Source organism: Cebidichthys violaceus, unplaced genomic scaffold (assembly GCF_023349555.1).
Source record: "Cebidichthys violaceus isolate CVI_PGR_0920_01 unplaced genomic scaffold, fCebVio1.0.p SCAF_11, whole genome shotgun sequence".
Taxonomy (NCBI): domain Eukaryota; kingdom Metazoa; phylum Chordata; class Actinopteri; order Perciformes; family Stichaeidae; genus Cebidichthys; species Cebidichthys violaceus.
In genome coordinates, this window is record NW_027176274.1 from 45,334 (window position 1) to 60,000 (window position 14,667).

The window sequence follows — 14,667 nt, forward strand, 5'->3', positions numbered from 1 at the left end:
TGTCAACATTTAAATATTTTGTTACACGTCATGAGATTTGTTCACTAGTTTCAACATTTAAATATTGTGTTACGTCATGAGATTTGTTCACTAGTGTCAACAGTTAAATATGTTACACATCATGAGATTTGTTCACTAGTGTCAACAGTTAAATGTTACACATCATGAGATTTGTTCACTAGTGTCAACAGTGAAATAGTATGCTACACATCATGAGATTTGTTCACTAGTGTCAACAGTTAAATAGTATGTTACATGTCATGAGATTTGTTCACTAGTGTCAACAGTTAAATAATGTGTTACACGTCATGAGATTTGTTCACTAGTGTCAACAGTTAAATATTATGTTACATGTCATGAAATGTGTTCACTAGTGTCAACATTTAAATATTTTGTTACAAGTCATGAGATTTGTTCACTAGTGTCAACAGTTAAATATGTTACACATCATGAGATTTGTTCACTTGTGTCAACAGTTAAATATTATGTTACGCGTCATGAGATTTGTTCACTAGTGTCAACATTTAAATATTTTGTTACAAGTCATGAGATTTGTTCACTTGTGTCAACAGTTAAATATTATGTTACGCGTCATGAGATTTGTTCACTAGTGTCAACAGTTAAATATTTTGTTACAAGTCATGACATGTGTTCACTTGTGTCAACATTTAAATATTTTGTTACACATCATGAGATTTGTTCATTGGTATCAACATTTCAATCTTTTGTTATATGTCACAGCCCGGTTCGGAGACTGAGACAAACCAGGGAGATAAACAAGCTGGCTGCTAAGAAAAGGACGTTTATTTTCTTACAAACATAATTTAGACAATACAAAAGGTTGGTATCAGTTATCAGTCCTGAGGTGCAAGTATGGATGTGTGTAGCAGTGAATACGCAATAACAGAAATAACAACCCAAAGAACAGTGTAAATGCTGGTGGCTGACAGGATCTCCTCTCCCCAAAGAGCGAGACTGCCAAATGAAGATGGTATTTAAAGGCAGAACCACACCGGCTCCAGTGTGACTCATTCAGGCGACGACCCTCCAATCAGCACCTGCAACAGATAATCAAACACAACCGCAGCACCTAGTATGTGGGAGGAGGGTCGTTGCAACGTCATGAGATTTGTTCACTAGTGTCAACATTTAAATATTTTGTCGAATGAAAGGAAAGAAAGACAAGCTACAAATTTCCTTCTGCAGCGGGGATAAAATACTTCTTCGATTTAATATCAAAACAACTGCCATAGACCCAAATTCCATTATTGCACTATAAACATTATTAGCTACTAATCCAACTGGGAATACTATTTCTGACCCATCCACAGTGAATTGTGAAAATGTCCACACAGTGAAATAAAGCCTCTGCATTTAACCCACCCTGATAGGCAGCTATTACTACACAGCAGCCGGAAGCTCTCTGGGGGTCCGGTGCCTTGCTCATTGGCACCTCGGCAGTGCACAGGAGGAAAACTGTTACCTCTCCAGCTACCAGTCCATGCTCCATACTTGGTCCATGTGGGTACTTCAACCAGTGACTACAATACTGAGTTGTTCAAAGCAAAGCTCAAGATCCAGCTCTTTACTTTGGCTTTTGATGTTCATCGTTTGTGACTACTTAATGTTTCTTTCTTAGTTTTGCATTAGGCTATTGATTGGTTTGATCTTAATCTCTGCCTGTGTGAATGTACTGATCAGAACTTCCTGTCACTCATTTAAACATTTGGCAGATAGCTGTTGTGACACAGATTTCAGTTGTGTCTTATAAATATTAAGTTCTATTCAGCTTTTTCTAACCGTAGTGGTGAAGTGAGCAGGTTTATATCACCTTACTGTTCACAACCATCATTTTAGGTTTCTGTCAACATAACACAATAACTGCACAAATACAGTAACAGAACTACACTTTAATAATACATAAAGCACACAGACAGGCAAACACTGGTTCAACAACAACCTGGTCTTAAAGACTGTGCTTCTTAGAATAATATTCATGACGTTTTCAGATAATTTCACTTACAACACTTATAAGAAAACAGAGCAGCAGATCAACACTGTAGAAAGTTTACACAGATAGAAACAATCTCAGCTGATGAACACTGTCTCAACAAAGTAAAAAAGAAATCCATTCAATAAGTCTATAAAAACAACTATTATTTAAAAAACACAACATCAGCGTGATAAAACATTCAGTCCAGGAAAATAAAAACATCATAAAATGTTAGGAATAATAAAACGTAATTTGCATCATTATAGGGCTACAATTCAATTGATAGGGCAATATGGAAATCATTAAGGAATTTCCAAGTTAAAAATGATTTGGCTAACCATAACTTCTGTTTTTTATTTATGTATTTATTGTTTTACACTTACTTACTTAAATATATTGTCATATACTTGGCTTATAAAATCAAAATATGATATTGGACATGCTATCTAGGGTCACTGTGATAGGAAAGTCAAAATGTTAAGAGAAAAAAAAATATATAGTATTCTATCCATAATAATATATACATACATATATATATATATATATATATATATATATATACATATATGTATATATATATATATATGTATATATATATATATATATATATATATATACATATATACGTATATATATGTGTGTGTGTGTGTGTGTGGGGAGGTGAATCTCTAAGGAAAGTCATAATATATCCATATAAAGGGTTAATTTTAATATCAGGGTTTATATAATGTGACGACCCTCCACCTCCCATAAACTTGGTTCATCAGAAGAAAAATTCATAATTGAATAATGTTCAATTATTTCTTTTATCTCCTAAAATCACAGATTTGTATTTCCTAACAGTGGAAGGAGTACATTACAATGAGTTCTACACGATATTTGGTTTTATTTTATCATTCCTAACTGTTCATGTATTCATTTTCCTGATAGGAAACATTTTCCAGATGATGAACGGTGCACAGTTTACAGTGTAAAGTGTTAAAGATATATCACTAAAAAGCCGATGTATACATTCATCAAAGCACAGAAGCAGTTCATGATGTAAACAGCTACTTGAATTATTCTGTACAGCTGTTATTGATACATAAATACTGTGGAGGAAATATAAGTTACTGAGCTGAGCATAAAGGGTTAGACTAACCCTAACCCTAGCAACTGTACAAAGATAATTCATTATGTCAACTTTTTTCAGATCTATAGGTCACCACTATCACCTTTAAGACCACATTATTTCAAAATTGTTATGTGAAAATTCTGAGCTATTAGCCAAAATCTTAATTGTAACTTTGTAACTGAAAATTGAGTGACAGGGAATTTTGCTGGAAAGAAAATGTGGAAATGTTTACTTAGCATCTAATTATTTCCCTGCAGTACTTTTATTTTTATTACTCCAAACTTGTGATTTATTATTCTAAAAATTTTGATTTTCCATAATAACTCATGGATCGACATCTGAGAACCGAAAGACAGCATGTAAAGTAATTATCATCCAACTCCTGTGAACTGCAGATAGAAACTCTATATTGACTTATTCAACTGTTTATTGAACTCATTTGACTCATTAAAGTGGCAATAGACAAGTTTTTTTGTATTTAACTTATCCTTATAAAGTAAATGTTGATTGCGCAATGCAAATAATGGTTGTGTTAATGACACCTTTGCGTTTTAGATTGATTTCCTATAAGCTTCACTTTCACTATGCAATTCTGTCTTCAGGTACGATCTCCTGGAGAAAACAGCTGTTTCACAGGTTACACTCCGAGCTGCAGATGGCCACCAGCCCGCTTGTCACCAATGATTCAGTCCATTTAATGCTATATTCTGTTATAACATCCAGTTGTTTGTGACAGCGGCACCAAATATGCTGAGCTATTTACCAGGGACAGTGCATATTAATCAACATTTCTGTTCCTACCTTAATTTAAATATGTCGGAGTTAGCTCATGAGCTAATTTTCATCTGTAGTTCCTGAGCAGGTCATTACTGGCTGAACAATATCAATACAATGCTTCAGCAAATTCGAGGATACAAAAAATACATACATGCAAGTTGTCTGTTGCCACTTTAAAAGTATTATTTAACTAATTTAACTTAGCATATTATTAACTCATTATTTAACTTATCAAACCCATTATTTAACTAATTTAACATAATTATGATTATCATTTGTATGTTATTAAACCCATTATTTAACTAATTTAACAGTTAAACTTAATTAAATCATTAAAGCCATTATTTAACTCATTTAACATTATTATTTACTCATTATTTAACTCAGCGAACTGAACTAACTTGGTCAGAACAAGCAAAAACAAAAGAACAGACTCAGACGAGGAAATAAGCACTTGCAGGCTGTTAAGGTGGGAAGTTGTGTAAACACGGAGTCTGGTTCCAGTAAAGGCAGAGTGGTGAGAGCAGGAGAGTTCAGAAATTCAAAGACCCACAGAAAAGGAGACTCATGTTGTCTGCCACCTGTGAAGACAAGAAGAGATTCACTTTTGTTTATATAGCTTGATGTTAACAAAGCTGATCAACACACCGTTTATTCAACACAACATACTGAACATATATATTGACATCAAGAAGTACGACTCCCAAACCTTAAGGACAGATTGTATTGAAGTTATAATTATGGAGACCCTCTCTAATCCCACAGTCTCTCCCAGATCCATGGTTGTTGATGTGGTTGACGTGGTTGCTGTGGTTGCTGTGGTTGTAACTCACCTGTAGCTTACTTGATGTGGCTCTGATGGGGTTGTTGTTTTTCCGATTGTTGAGGTGGTTGCTGTCGGGGGGAGTGATGCCGTGGACTGGACCTCACCCCTCCTCCTCGGATGGTCGGTCTGATGGATGGAGAGGAGGACGGCTGCTGATGTCCGGCTCTGATTGGCTTGGCTACATAGAGACAGGTGAAAGGTGAATCAGCTGTTGACTTCTTCAAACATTGACCAGATTCAGTCTGACGCATCAAAGTGTTAACTCTAACCCGAACAACTCATCTGGTGACCTAAGCCATCTTCAAGACACAGTTACACTAAAATCCTGGAAAGTCCTCAGAGGATGAACCCTTTACATTTAATAACCTTTGTTCTGGCACCGCCCTCAAGTTAGTCCTGAAGATCTGACTCATTAGAATGTTTAGTTAGTTGTGGGCTGTAACAAACATGTCCTCACCTATCTGAGCAGAGTTTCCTCTCCTAGAGACGTTCTTAGAGCGAACACCCTCTTTGATGCGGTCCACTTCCTGTTGATAGCGTTTGCGATCCCTTACGGCCGACTCCTTGGCATCTCTCAGGGCAGCTTCCAGAGCTTTCACCCGCTCTGCTGTGGCCCGCAGACGCTTCTCTAGCTTAGGTAGCTCGCAGCGAAGGTCTCCATTGTCCCGCACAAGCTGACGGATTAAAAGGGTTAAATTTACAAACTAAATTAGACAGATGTCGTGTCAAACAGCAGGCTGGACTAACAGTTGGTGTTGTTTCATCGAGTTATTGAGAGGTGTGCATTTAAAGGTGAATTGAACAGAGTTCTATGTAGATGTGTGTGTATACAATATATATACAGTATATTAGTGCTGGGCAACGATTTCAATTTTGAATCGCGATTAATCTCATTGTTATCAACAAAGTTCAATAATGAATTCAAAAGCAGTGTATTGCTCACTTGTATTTTAAAGTACTGCTATATGAACAAAAGTACAATAACATTTGGTTTGAATCACTTTAAACAGATCAGGTTCTTTTTAACAGCAGTATTCTTCACACAGTATCAGTTATATTTCTACTATCTGTGCTCAGTGTGTGACTTTACCTAAACGTTCCACTGCTGTGCAACATGAATACAATGTTCCACACGTTTCATCAACATGTGTGTCTTCTGTCTTCATACAGTCAGAGCATGTGAACGCAGTTCCCACTGTTCATCAACATAATGCACCGTAACTCAGAGGTGGCGACGGTTACCCGGCGATGTCCGGTAGTCTCCGGTGAGAGCGACGGCCGGTGCGCGTTGTGACTCCGTCTCTTTTGTAGTCCTCTCCTCTTCGTACGACTCGTGTGTTCTTCTGGTGACGGTGCGTCTGGAGGGAGGCTCCTACGTGACGTCATTCATGATCCTGAGAACGTTCCTCAGACCCACGTCTTCTCAACACTAGTTGTCCTGCAGTTTGTATCTCTTCACTTCTCTGTGGCGTCTGTTAGCTCATCTTTAGTTCATCTCTACTTCTCCACACGCTGCATCAACGTAGTGATGAAGACTCCTCCACCGCTGGTTTGGTGATTTGCTGACATCAACGGTGTGGATTGTATTTTTTTTTTAAACTGCGTTAATGCAATATAATAATTGTCGGCGTTAATTAATGAATGCATTAACGTGATAATAACGCGTTAACTTGCCCAGCCCTAATATATATATATATATATATATATATATATATATATATATATGTAGGTTATTAAGTGGGGAAACTTTACACACGATGATAAAAGAAATCACACAGTTATTTCAGTTGGGAAAATCAATAGTTTTCAGCTAGAAATGAGAATCTACATTTGTCATATAATTAAATTGAGGATCCATTGTTTAGAAAAGGACTGTGAGTGATAGCAAATCTCCAACCTTTGTCATCGTATTAAGTGAAGTGAGTGTAAAGATTGTGAGTTTAACAACAGTAATCAGGGTGAACAGGTGTGATCACTTACCTGTTTGTGGACCTTGCTGAGCTGCTCCAGGTTATTTTCTAAGAAGATGATCCTCTGTCTCTGAGCCAGACTGCCGCCGGCCTCGTCGCAGTCATTCTCTGAACTCTGTTTAAACAAGAAACAGGAAAACCTCAAAGCTCATGTTCAGGTTCACCACTGACATCAATCTAACATCTTACTCTCACAAAGAAACCTTAATGATCCTTTATGTTTCTTTAAACCCCTCACAAAATGCTGACAAGCAAAACAGACGTGTGTGCCCCTCTCTTCTATGTCGACATCCATGGCTCTTAAACAGAAGACCTCACCTGAGGCTCTTTTACTGCTAAAGCTCTGATTGCTAATTCTTTTTTATTTTTTTTAAACTTTTTTGAACAATTGTGCAACATGTGTTTGCTAATGTGAGGAATACATTCAAATTGGGTGTTCCATGTGAAAACTAGCTTTATTGATGAAGATTAGAGAAGTGTGTAGAGTTTTGAAAAAAAGTGTGGATTAGAACTGCAATCCGAGTGTTAAACAGGAAATGTGTTTGTATTCTTGCAGAATTGGTTGAGGGGTTTGGTACACGAGTTACAGGTTTTGGTAATTGTGTTTCAAGTAGTTATTGCTAAATGGTAAATAGCGCTTTTCTAATCTTCCGACCACTCAAAGCGCTTTAACACTACATGGCATCATTCACCCATTCATACACTGATGGCATGGGCTACCATCAAGGTGCCACCTGCCCATCGGGTCTCAAACTAACATTCATACAACAAGGGCTGGTTCAGGTTTATAGTTAAGGCTGGTTCAGGTTTATAGTTACGGCTGACTCCGGTACATATTTAGGGCTGGCTCAGGTTTACCTTAGTCCAGCCCTTAGATATGCTGCTATAGACCCAGACTGCTGGAAGACTTCCTATGGTACACTGAGCTCCTCTCTCCTCTTACTTATATTCATGTCCCATTAATGCACATTATTAACTTTGCTTCTTCCTCAGAGTCTTTGTGCTCTCTCTCCTCACAGGTTTCCATGTATCGTGGTTTTACCTGGACCATGGTCCTGCCTCCTGCCTTAATAGTAATTCACATTCAGCCCCAACGCTGTACCCACACTTCGGCAGGGGAGGTGAAACCTGCAGGTTGTACTTTGGATGGTTGTTCCGAAGCTAAATACTTTCAATAATTACTAATTTTGTAAGATAATGTTCTCTGTGAAGTTTTGTAGATTTTGTTATTGGTGGATTTAATGCTTAGAGGAACTGTCTGGTTTTCTTACGTTCTTGACTCGAGTGCCGAGGTCTTGGATGAAGACTTTACGAAGGGTGGTCAGCGTCTGCAGCTCTTTGGCCTATTGGATGAAAAACAATAACTCAACTGATCTCAGATGTGTCACTTCTGCAGACAAGATATGATAAATGTTTTTAAAAAAAAATAATAATCCACCTACCACAGTCTCCTCCAGACCCTTCAGGTCCTCTTTGGCTTGTTCTCTCTTCTCATTCAGGAACCTTAATCACACAAACAAAGTTCAATAAAGCAACCTGACTGATGCTATTCATATTTTATCCAAATATTTTAGTTTCATCTATACACCAAATTGTACACCTCCGGCAATAGGAAACACTAATTACAGATATTTCAACTGTAATTAATCCTGTGTTTCCACTGAATATATATATGTATTCAAAAACTGGTGTATGGAAGCAAACAAACAAACGGATGTTTGTCCGAAAGCAGCAGAGATCTTGATGAGTCTAAGTTGAGCACAATGGGACAAACTTACAGCAGTTTTTGAAGTTTCTGGCCTTTGTTCTGATCCTCAGCTTTAAGTTTGTCAAAATCAGACTTAAGCTTCCGGTTCTCCAGCTGCAGAGCCTGATTCCCACTGAATTAACACACACAGCATTTATTCATACTCCATTACTGCCACCGCATTTATACAGTTGTAGCCTCAAATGCTTAAAAGTCATCAAAATGAAAAAGCACAACAAAAATTAGGACGAAAATCTTCTTCCGACTTTAGTCTTTCGACTAAAACAAATGACTTAAATGTGACAAAAAAGAAGATTCACTTATGACATCATAATGAAGTGCAAACATAAATGCTGTCATACACACCTGTGTTTAAAAAAGATAGAGACAATGACAATAATATAACTATTACTTTTGATTACAACCACATCAGTCAATGATCGGTTATTATAATCAATAACGTACTCTTTGAGTTGGTCGACGTCTCTATGCTTCTGCTCGATCTCGTCGCGTAACCGACTCAGCTGTTTGTGATGGACTTCTCTGTGGTTCTCCATCTGTTCCTCCAGAGTTCTCTACAGAACAAAACAACAGTTAAGTTAAGGTTCTCTAACTCACTTAATTTACATAAAGAAGGAACACTTCAGTTCTCTAACTAACTTCATTTACATATTGAAGGAACACTTCAGTTCTCTAACTCACTTCATTTACATAAAGAAGGAACACTTCAGTTCTCTAACTCACTTGATTTACATAAAGAAGGAACACTTAAGTTCTCTAACTCACTTGATTTACACAAAGAAGGAACACTTAAGTTCTCCAACTCACTTCAATTACATAAAAAAGGAACACTTCAGTTCTCTAACTCACTTCAATTACATAAAGAAGGAACACTTCAGTTCTCTAACTCTCCTCATTTACATATTGAAGGAACACTTCAGTTCTCTAACTCACTTAATTTACATAAAGAAGGAACACTTCAGTTCTCTAACTCACTTCAATTACATAAAGAAGGAACACTTCAGTTCTCTAACTCTCCTCATTTACATACTGAAGGAACACTTCAGTTCTCTAACTCTCCTCATTTACATATTGAAGGAACACTTCAGTTCTCTAACTCACTTCATTTACATATTGAAGGAACGCTTCAGTTCTCTAACTCACTTAATTTACATATTGAAGGAACACTTAAGTTCTCTAACTCACTTAATTTACATAAAGAAGGAACACTTCAGTTCTCTAACTCACTTCAATTACATAAAGAAGGAACACTTCAGTTCTCTAACTCACTTCAATTACATAAAGAAGGAACACTTCAGTTCTCTAACTCACTTCAATTACATAAAGAAGGAACACTTTTCTTTAACAGTTCTTTAAACCATTACATTTTTTGACAGAATATGAAGGTCCTGAATGATACAAATGTTCCCTGTGATGTAAGATTTGTATCATTATTGTAAATTAGTAGACGTTCGTAGTACTTTTGCTTTGATCAGAAACCCACTGATGATTTCTACCTTCATCTCAACAGCATCCTTCAGTCTGCTCATGTGTTCTTTCTCTTTGTCCATCACCGTCACCTCATGCATTTGACCTGGACATACACACACACACACACACACACACACACACACACACACACACAGTGTTAATTTGTAATCGTGTCTCATCTGTTGAACTGTGTTTGATGTTAACAGCCAATAAGAGAGCAGTGTTTCCTGTCATGATTGAGACTTCTGACCTTGAGCGTTGAGTTTGGCGACCTCCTCCATCAGACCGTCCTGACTCTCTTCCAGCTTCCTCTTCTTCTGCTCGACCCTCTGCAGGTCGTCTGTCAGAGACACGATCTTCGCCTGAAGCTGCAACAAGCATAAACATGATGTACTCGAGTGACCATAACTTCTCCTGGAGACCAAGTGCTGGCCTTGTTCCCTATGGTCAGTTCACCGTTCCAGGCAAAGTTCACTGGTCCGCATACAGTGTTGAAACAAATCTCTGCGCAGAATTACGCAATTTCAACACCTCAGCGTAGAATGCCGACTCAGCTTTGTCACGTAAACTTACTGAAGCCATATTATGTGCGCACCTCTGGGCCACTTTCACTTGGTGAGGTTCATGCAGCTAGTTTAGCTGATCCAGTTTTGGTAAAGGGGACTGACAACGTGGGGGCAGACGCATTGTCCGGGGCTCCCCAGCAATAAGCTTTTTACTATGTTTTCCTTGTCTTGGTTCTCTTGTTCCTTCCTAACTGTTTAAAATGTTTCCAAGGTGCACCGGTTGCTAGAGTGGGAACCTGGGGCAAGAGATGCTGGACTGTTAACTTAAGGACATTTGGTAAAGTGTATTGTGTTTTGGGTTTTCAGCCAATTTTGGGTATTTTTGAGTTTGTTTTGCAAAAAAGTATTGTATGAAAGTTATGTTCTGATACTGGGATCCCCTACAGGACCCAGTTCTTATGGAGGGGTGTGTGACGGTTCCCTATCTTGGTTACTGGTTTGTGTGTTCCTTAAGCCAGCAGGTACCAGAGGTGGTGATCGCCCTAAGTGGAGGCACCTGGGCCCAGTGCGCTCCTACTATAAAGCTCTGCCTTCCTGGCAACCACTGGCGCTCTCTCTTCACCCCGTGGAGCAACGAGGACGGCTCGTTCGCCCACTCCACACCGAGTTTGATCTTGTGTTATGTTTACTAAACTGCTTACTTTTGCAAACTGTCTGCGTCTCCCTAACTAGTGTCATGGCTTCAGAGTCAGGTCGTGACAAGTTGGGGAGCCCCTCTAGCTGACTGCCTAACCATAATCTACCTACCTACAAACTCAACCCTAGTCTTCATGCAGGTAATGGTGGTGGGTAATTACGCACTGAAGCCCAGTGATGAGGGAAAGCAACCAGAAACTGGCGACTCATCCAGAACCACGGATGTGCTCCCGAGCAAGATTGCTCTAACCACGGTCGCCACAACACTAATAAAAAACAAAAACAAGACGAAACCCAAAGGGGTAACGCCACTGAACCTGCCAGGGGAGCAACGTTTGCATCAAAGTTACTTGAAGTGCAACAGTCAGACAACAGCGTACCTTACATTGATTTGCAATTTTTACACCGAGACGAGAGGAAAATCTCTGACTCGCGATACGAACCTAATCTCTATGCCAAAAAATAGATACAACTTACTGCTTCTCCCAAACTAAAGTGCCTGTTTCCCGCTATAAGACCCACAAAGGGCAACGCCCCCTCATACCTCAAAGAGCTGCTCACCCCTCAAACCTCCACAAGCAATCTACGCTCTGGAAAAGGTTACCTTCTCCTTTCACCCAGAACCAAGCTTCGCACCATGGGGTGCTCAGCTGCTCCTCGTCTGTGGAATATTCTTCCTGACCACCTGAGGGCACCGCAGTCTGTGGACGCTTTTAGAAAAACACCTAAAAACCTTCCTCTTTAAGACTGCCTTTTCTGTTTAGCAATGTGATTCTTTTTACTGTGTCTTTTTCTGTGATTTTATTCTGCCCTGTTTTAGCCTGTAGCACTTTGAGATTTTTTAAAAAAATGTAAAGTGCGATACAAATAAAATGTATTATTATTATTTACGCACACCGGACAGCACTATAGGGAATCCAGGGAAACCCCACTAGTGACGTCAACTATGACGTACATTTACAAACGTTTAAGCATGAGCAGTAGCAATACTCAAACAAACCAACTAAGCTACATACCCACTACTGCAAAACTGGGAAGGTTTTACCATGCCTGCCCAATGACTCCCCGCCACCGGCAGCACCAATGTCTCTGTTACCATTACTAGTCCTGTGATCTCCAAATCCGCCTAATCGTCAGCAAGTGCCGCTGCTGCAGCCGCGTTTGTTGCCTTCTGCTCACTGATGTACGCAGCAAGATTCACACACGCTGCAGGATAGCGGGTACTCTGGCACAACAACTCAGAATAATCGTAATCTTAATATATTATAATCAATTCATTTATCCATTAAATAAGGTGAACCTCTGAATTTCTACGGTTCCAGAGCGTTTTGATCCGAACTCTGGTTGGAACTTTGAACGTAATCTACTACCTGTGAGACAAGTAGCTGACAGGTGTTGAGCTCCTTCTCATCAGCCTCCATCCTGCAGATGTTCTCCGTCAGGTTGACCTCCAGCTGTTTGCTACGGTTCACCAGAGATTTGACCTCAGACTTCATTTTACTAATGTAGAGACGAGCTGTGGTAAACTCGTCCTCCATCACTCCACTTGTCTCTGTCATCTGAAGAGACAGAAAGATTCTGATGTGACACACTTCATTCAAAGCTGTGTAGTCGTGATGTCCGTAGTAAACCTCACTGCGTCCATTTGGGTTCGGGGGGAAGAGATGACGAGCATTTTACAGACCGATCCATTAAATGACAAGATAAGTTTAGTTAAGGCTTGGACATTTACAAATCAGGTAAAACTTTAGCGTGTTAAGTAACATTGCTATACATGCATATATAGATGATTTATATTTTTACAAAGAAAATGTTGAAGTCCTGCACACTGTTAGTATTCAGGAGTCAACGCCACACAGGCTGACATGTAAAATGAGTGTGATGTGTGAAACAGTAGAAGAAGAGTTGTAGTCTTACAGCTTTGAGGTCGGTGGTACCGAGGACGCTGCCGATGTCACTAAGGTCTCTAAGCAGCAGACTAAGGATGTCTGCTGATCTCTTCTTATGATGAGAACTGACCTCGTTCAGGGTGGCCAGCTCCCTCTGAACCGCCTCCAGACTCACCTGAAACACAGGACCAGAAGAAGAGCTGATCTCTACCAAACATACACAGCTCAGGGCGCCCAGATAGCTCACTGGTAGAGGTGATGCCTCATGCACAAAGGAGTGTCCCATTGTTCCAGTCTACCTCTGTCCTATAAAAAAGGCCTCTTTTTTCTTAAAAAAAAAAAATCAACTATTCTAACATCCTGCTGTCCTACCATCCTACCACTCTAACTCCCTACCATCCTACCCTAACATCTGAACACCCTAACGTCCTACCATAAAAGACCCTACCATCTTTGCTTCTTCACGTGGACTCACAGTTTTGCGTGCTAGCTCCTCGTTCAGCTGATCGTTGCAGCGGTTCTTGGTCTCCACTTCTTGGCTCTTGTGGTCGTAGTTGACGGCGAGCTCCTCCAGCGCCTGCAGCACCTCCTTCACCTCCTCTTTGGCCGAGTCACTATCCCTGTGCAGCCGCGACAGCTCCTCCTGTACACGCTCATAGTCCTGACGGCTCGACACCAACAGCTGAATGATCGGATTATGAGGGTTAGATGTTTACATTGATCGATACAGCACTATGGAGATTTATAGAGCAGAGGTTGAAACGCTCAATGAGACTCACCTCGTCCTGATCAATCAGCTGCTGTTTGAGTTCCTCGGCCGTCTGACTGTGATGGTTTATCTCATCATCCTAAAACATGAGTCAGCTGATTTTTGATCACAGACTTAAACAGAACAAAAGGGTCCAAGATGGTAGTACAGGTAAGACTCTCCTTGTGGTACAGCTGATGTTACATTTAAGACTCACTTTATAATCTCGATGATAGGACAGGTACGACTCACCTTGTCGTCCAGCTGGTGGTACAGGTCAGTGATGAGCGTCTCGTACTGAGTCTTCTGTTCGTCTGACAGAGGGGCAGGGGGCGGGGCTAAGCTGTCCATCACTACTGTTGTCTCACTGCTGCTTTTCTTGTTTCTGCTGCTCAGCTGCTCCTCCACAGGTACAGACTCACCTGGAGAAGTTAGGAGTGCAGAAAAGTCCTGTCCAATCAGAGCTAAACATCTCCAGGCTCATGACTTTAGTTTTGACTAGGGTGGAAGGTTCAGACCCCCTCATTCATTGTAATGGGACCGCTGTTGGAACAAAGTGCTGCTTTGACCAATTAAAGTCATGCAAGCTCACATTGGTGGAAGAACTTTGTAACTCAACACTTCTACTGTTTACCTTTCCTCCAGCGTTTCAGCTCGTTCTCCTGTTTTTGTAACATGACGTTCAGACTCCTGTTCTTCTCCTTCTCTTTCTCGTACTTCTTCTTCCACTCTTCGGCTGTCAGCTCCAGGTTCACAGACACTGTGTTCTTTATGGTTTTAGCTCTAAAACACAAAAACAACACAGGAAGGTGTTTTCACTTGTCTGATAGGTAACAGGTGGTGGATGGATGTTAAGAGGTGTTGTGAGAGATGATGGAGATGAAGGGTGATTAATAACTCAGTCATCAAG

The 14,667-nt window shown here is 39.9% G+C and overlaps 1 protein-coding gene across 1 annotated transcript in view; it reads right to left on the reverse strand.

Moving 5' to 3' along the window:
- Positions 1–1,895: 1,895 nt before the first annotated feature.
- LOC137891407 (kinesin heavy chain-like) overlaps positions 1,896–14,667 on the reverse strand; it is a 20,576-nt gene continuing 7,804 nt past the window's right edge. Inside the window, exons 11-26 of the mRNA XM_068735989.1 lie at positions 14,392–14,540; positions 14,010–14,179; positions 13,789–13,857; positions 13,485–13,691; positions 13,038–13,184; positions 12,491–12,679; positions 10,169–10,286; positions 9,945–10,021; positions 8,893–9,002; positions 8,459–8,560; positions 8,123–8,183; positions 7,952–8,023; positions 6,691–6,795; positions 5,168–5,384; positions 4,718–4,888; positions 1,896–4,465 (exon numbers count right to left, since the gene is read on the reverse strand). Coding sequence (XP_068592090.1) covers positions 4,725–4,888; positions 5,168–5,384; positions 6,691–6,795; positions 7,952–8,023; positions 8,123–8,183; positions 8,459–8,560; positions 8,893–9,002; positions 9,945–10,021; positions 10,169–10,286; positions 12,491–12,679; positions 13,038–13,184; positions 13,485–13,691; positions 13,789–13,857; positions 14,010–14,179; positions 14,392–14,540 — 1,957 coding nt within the window. The 3' untranslated portion in view covers positions 1,896–4,465; positions 4,718–4,724. The remainder of the gene's footprint in view (positions 4,466–4,717; positions 4,889–5,167; positions 5,385–6,690; positions 6,796–7,951; positions 8,024–8,122; positions 8,184–8,458; positions 8,561–8,892; positions 9,003–9,944; positions 10,022–10,168; positions 10,287–12,490; positions 12,680–13,037; positions 13,185–13,484; positions 13,692–13,788; positions 13,858–14,009; positions 14,180–14,391; positions 14,541–14,667) is intronic.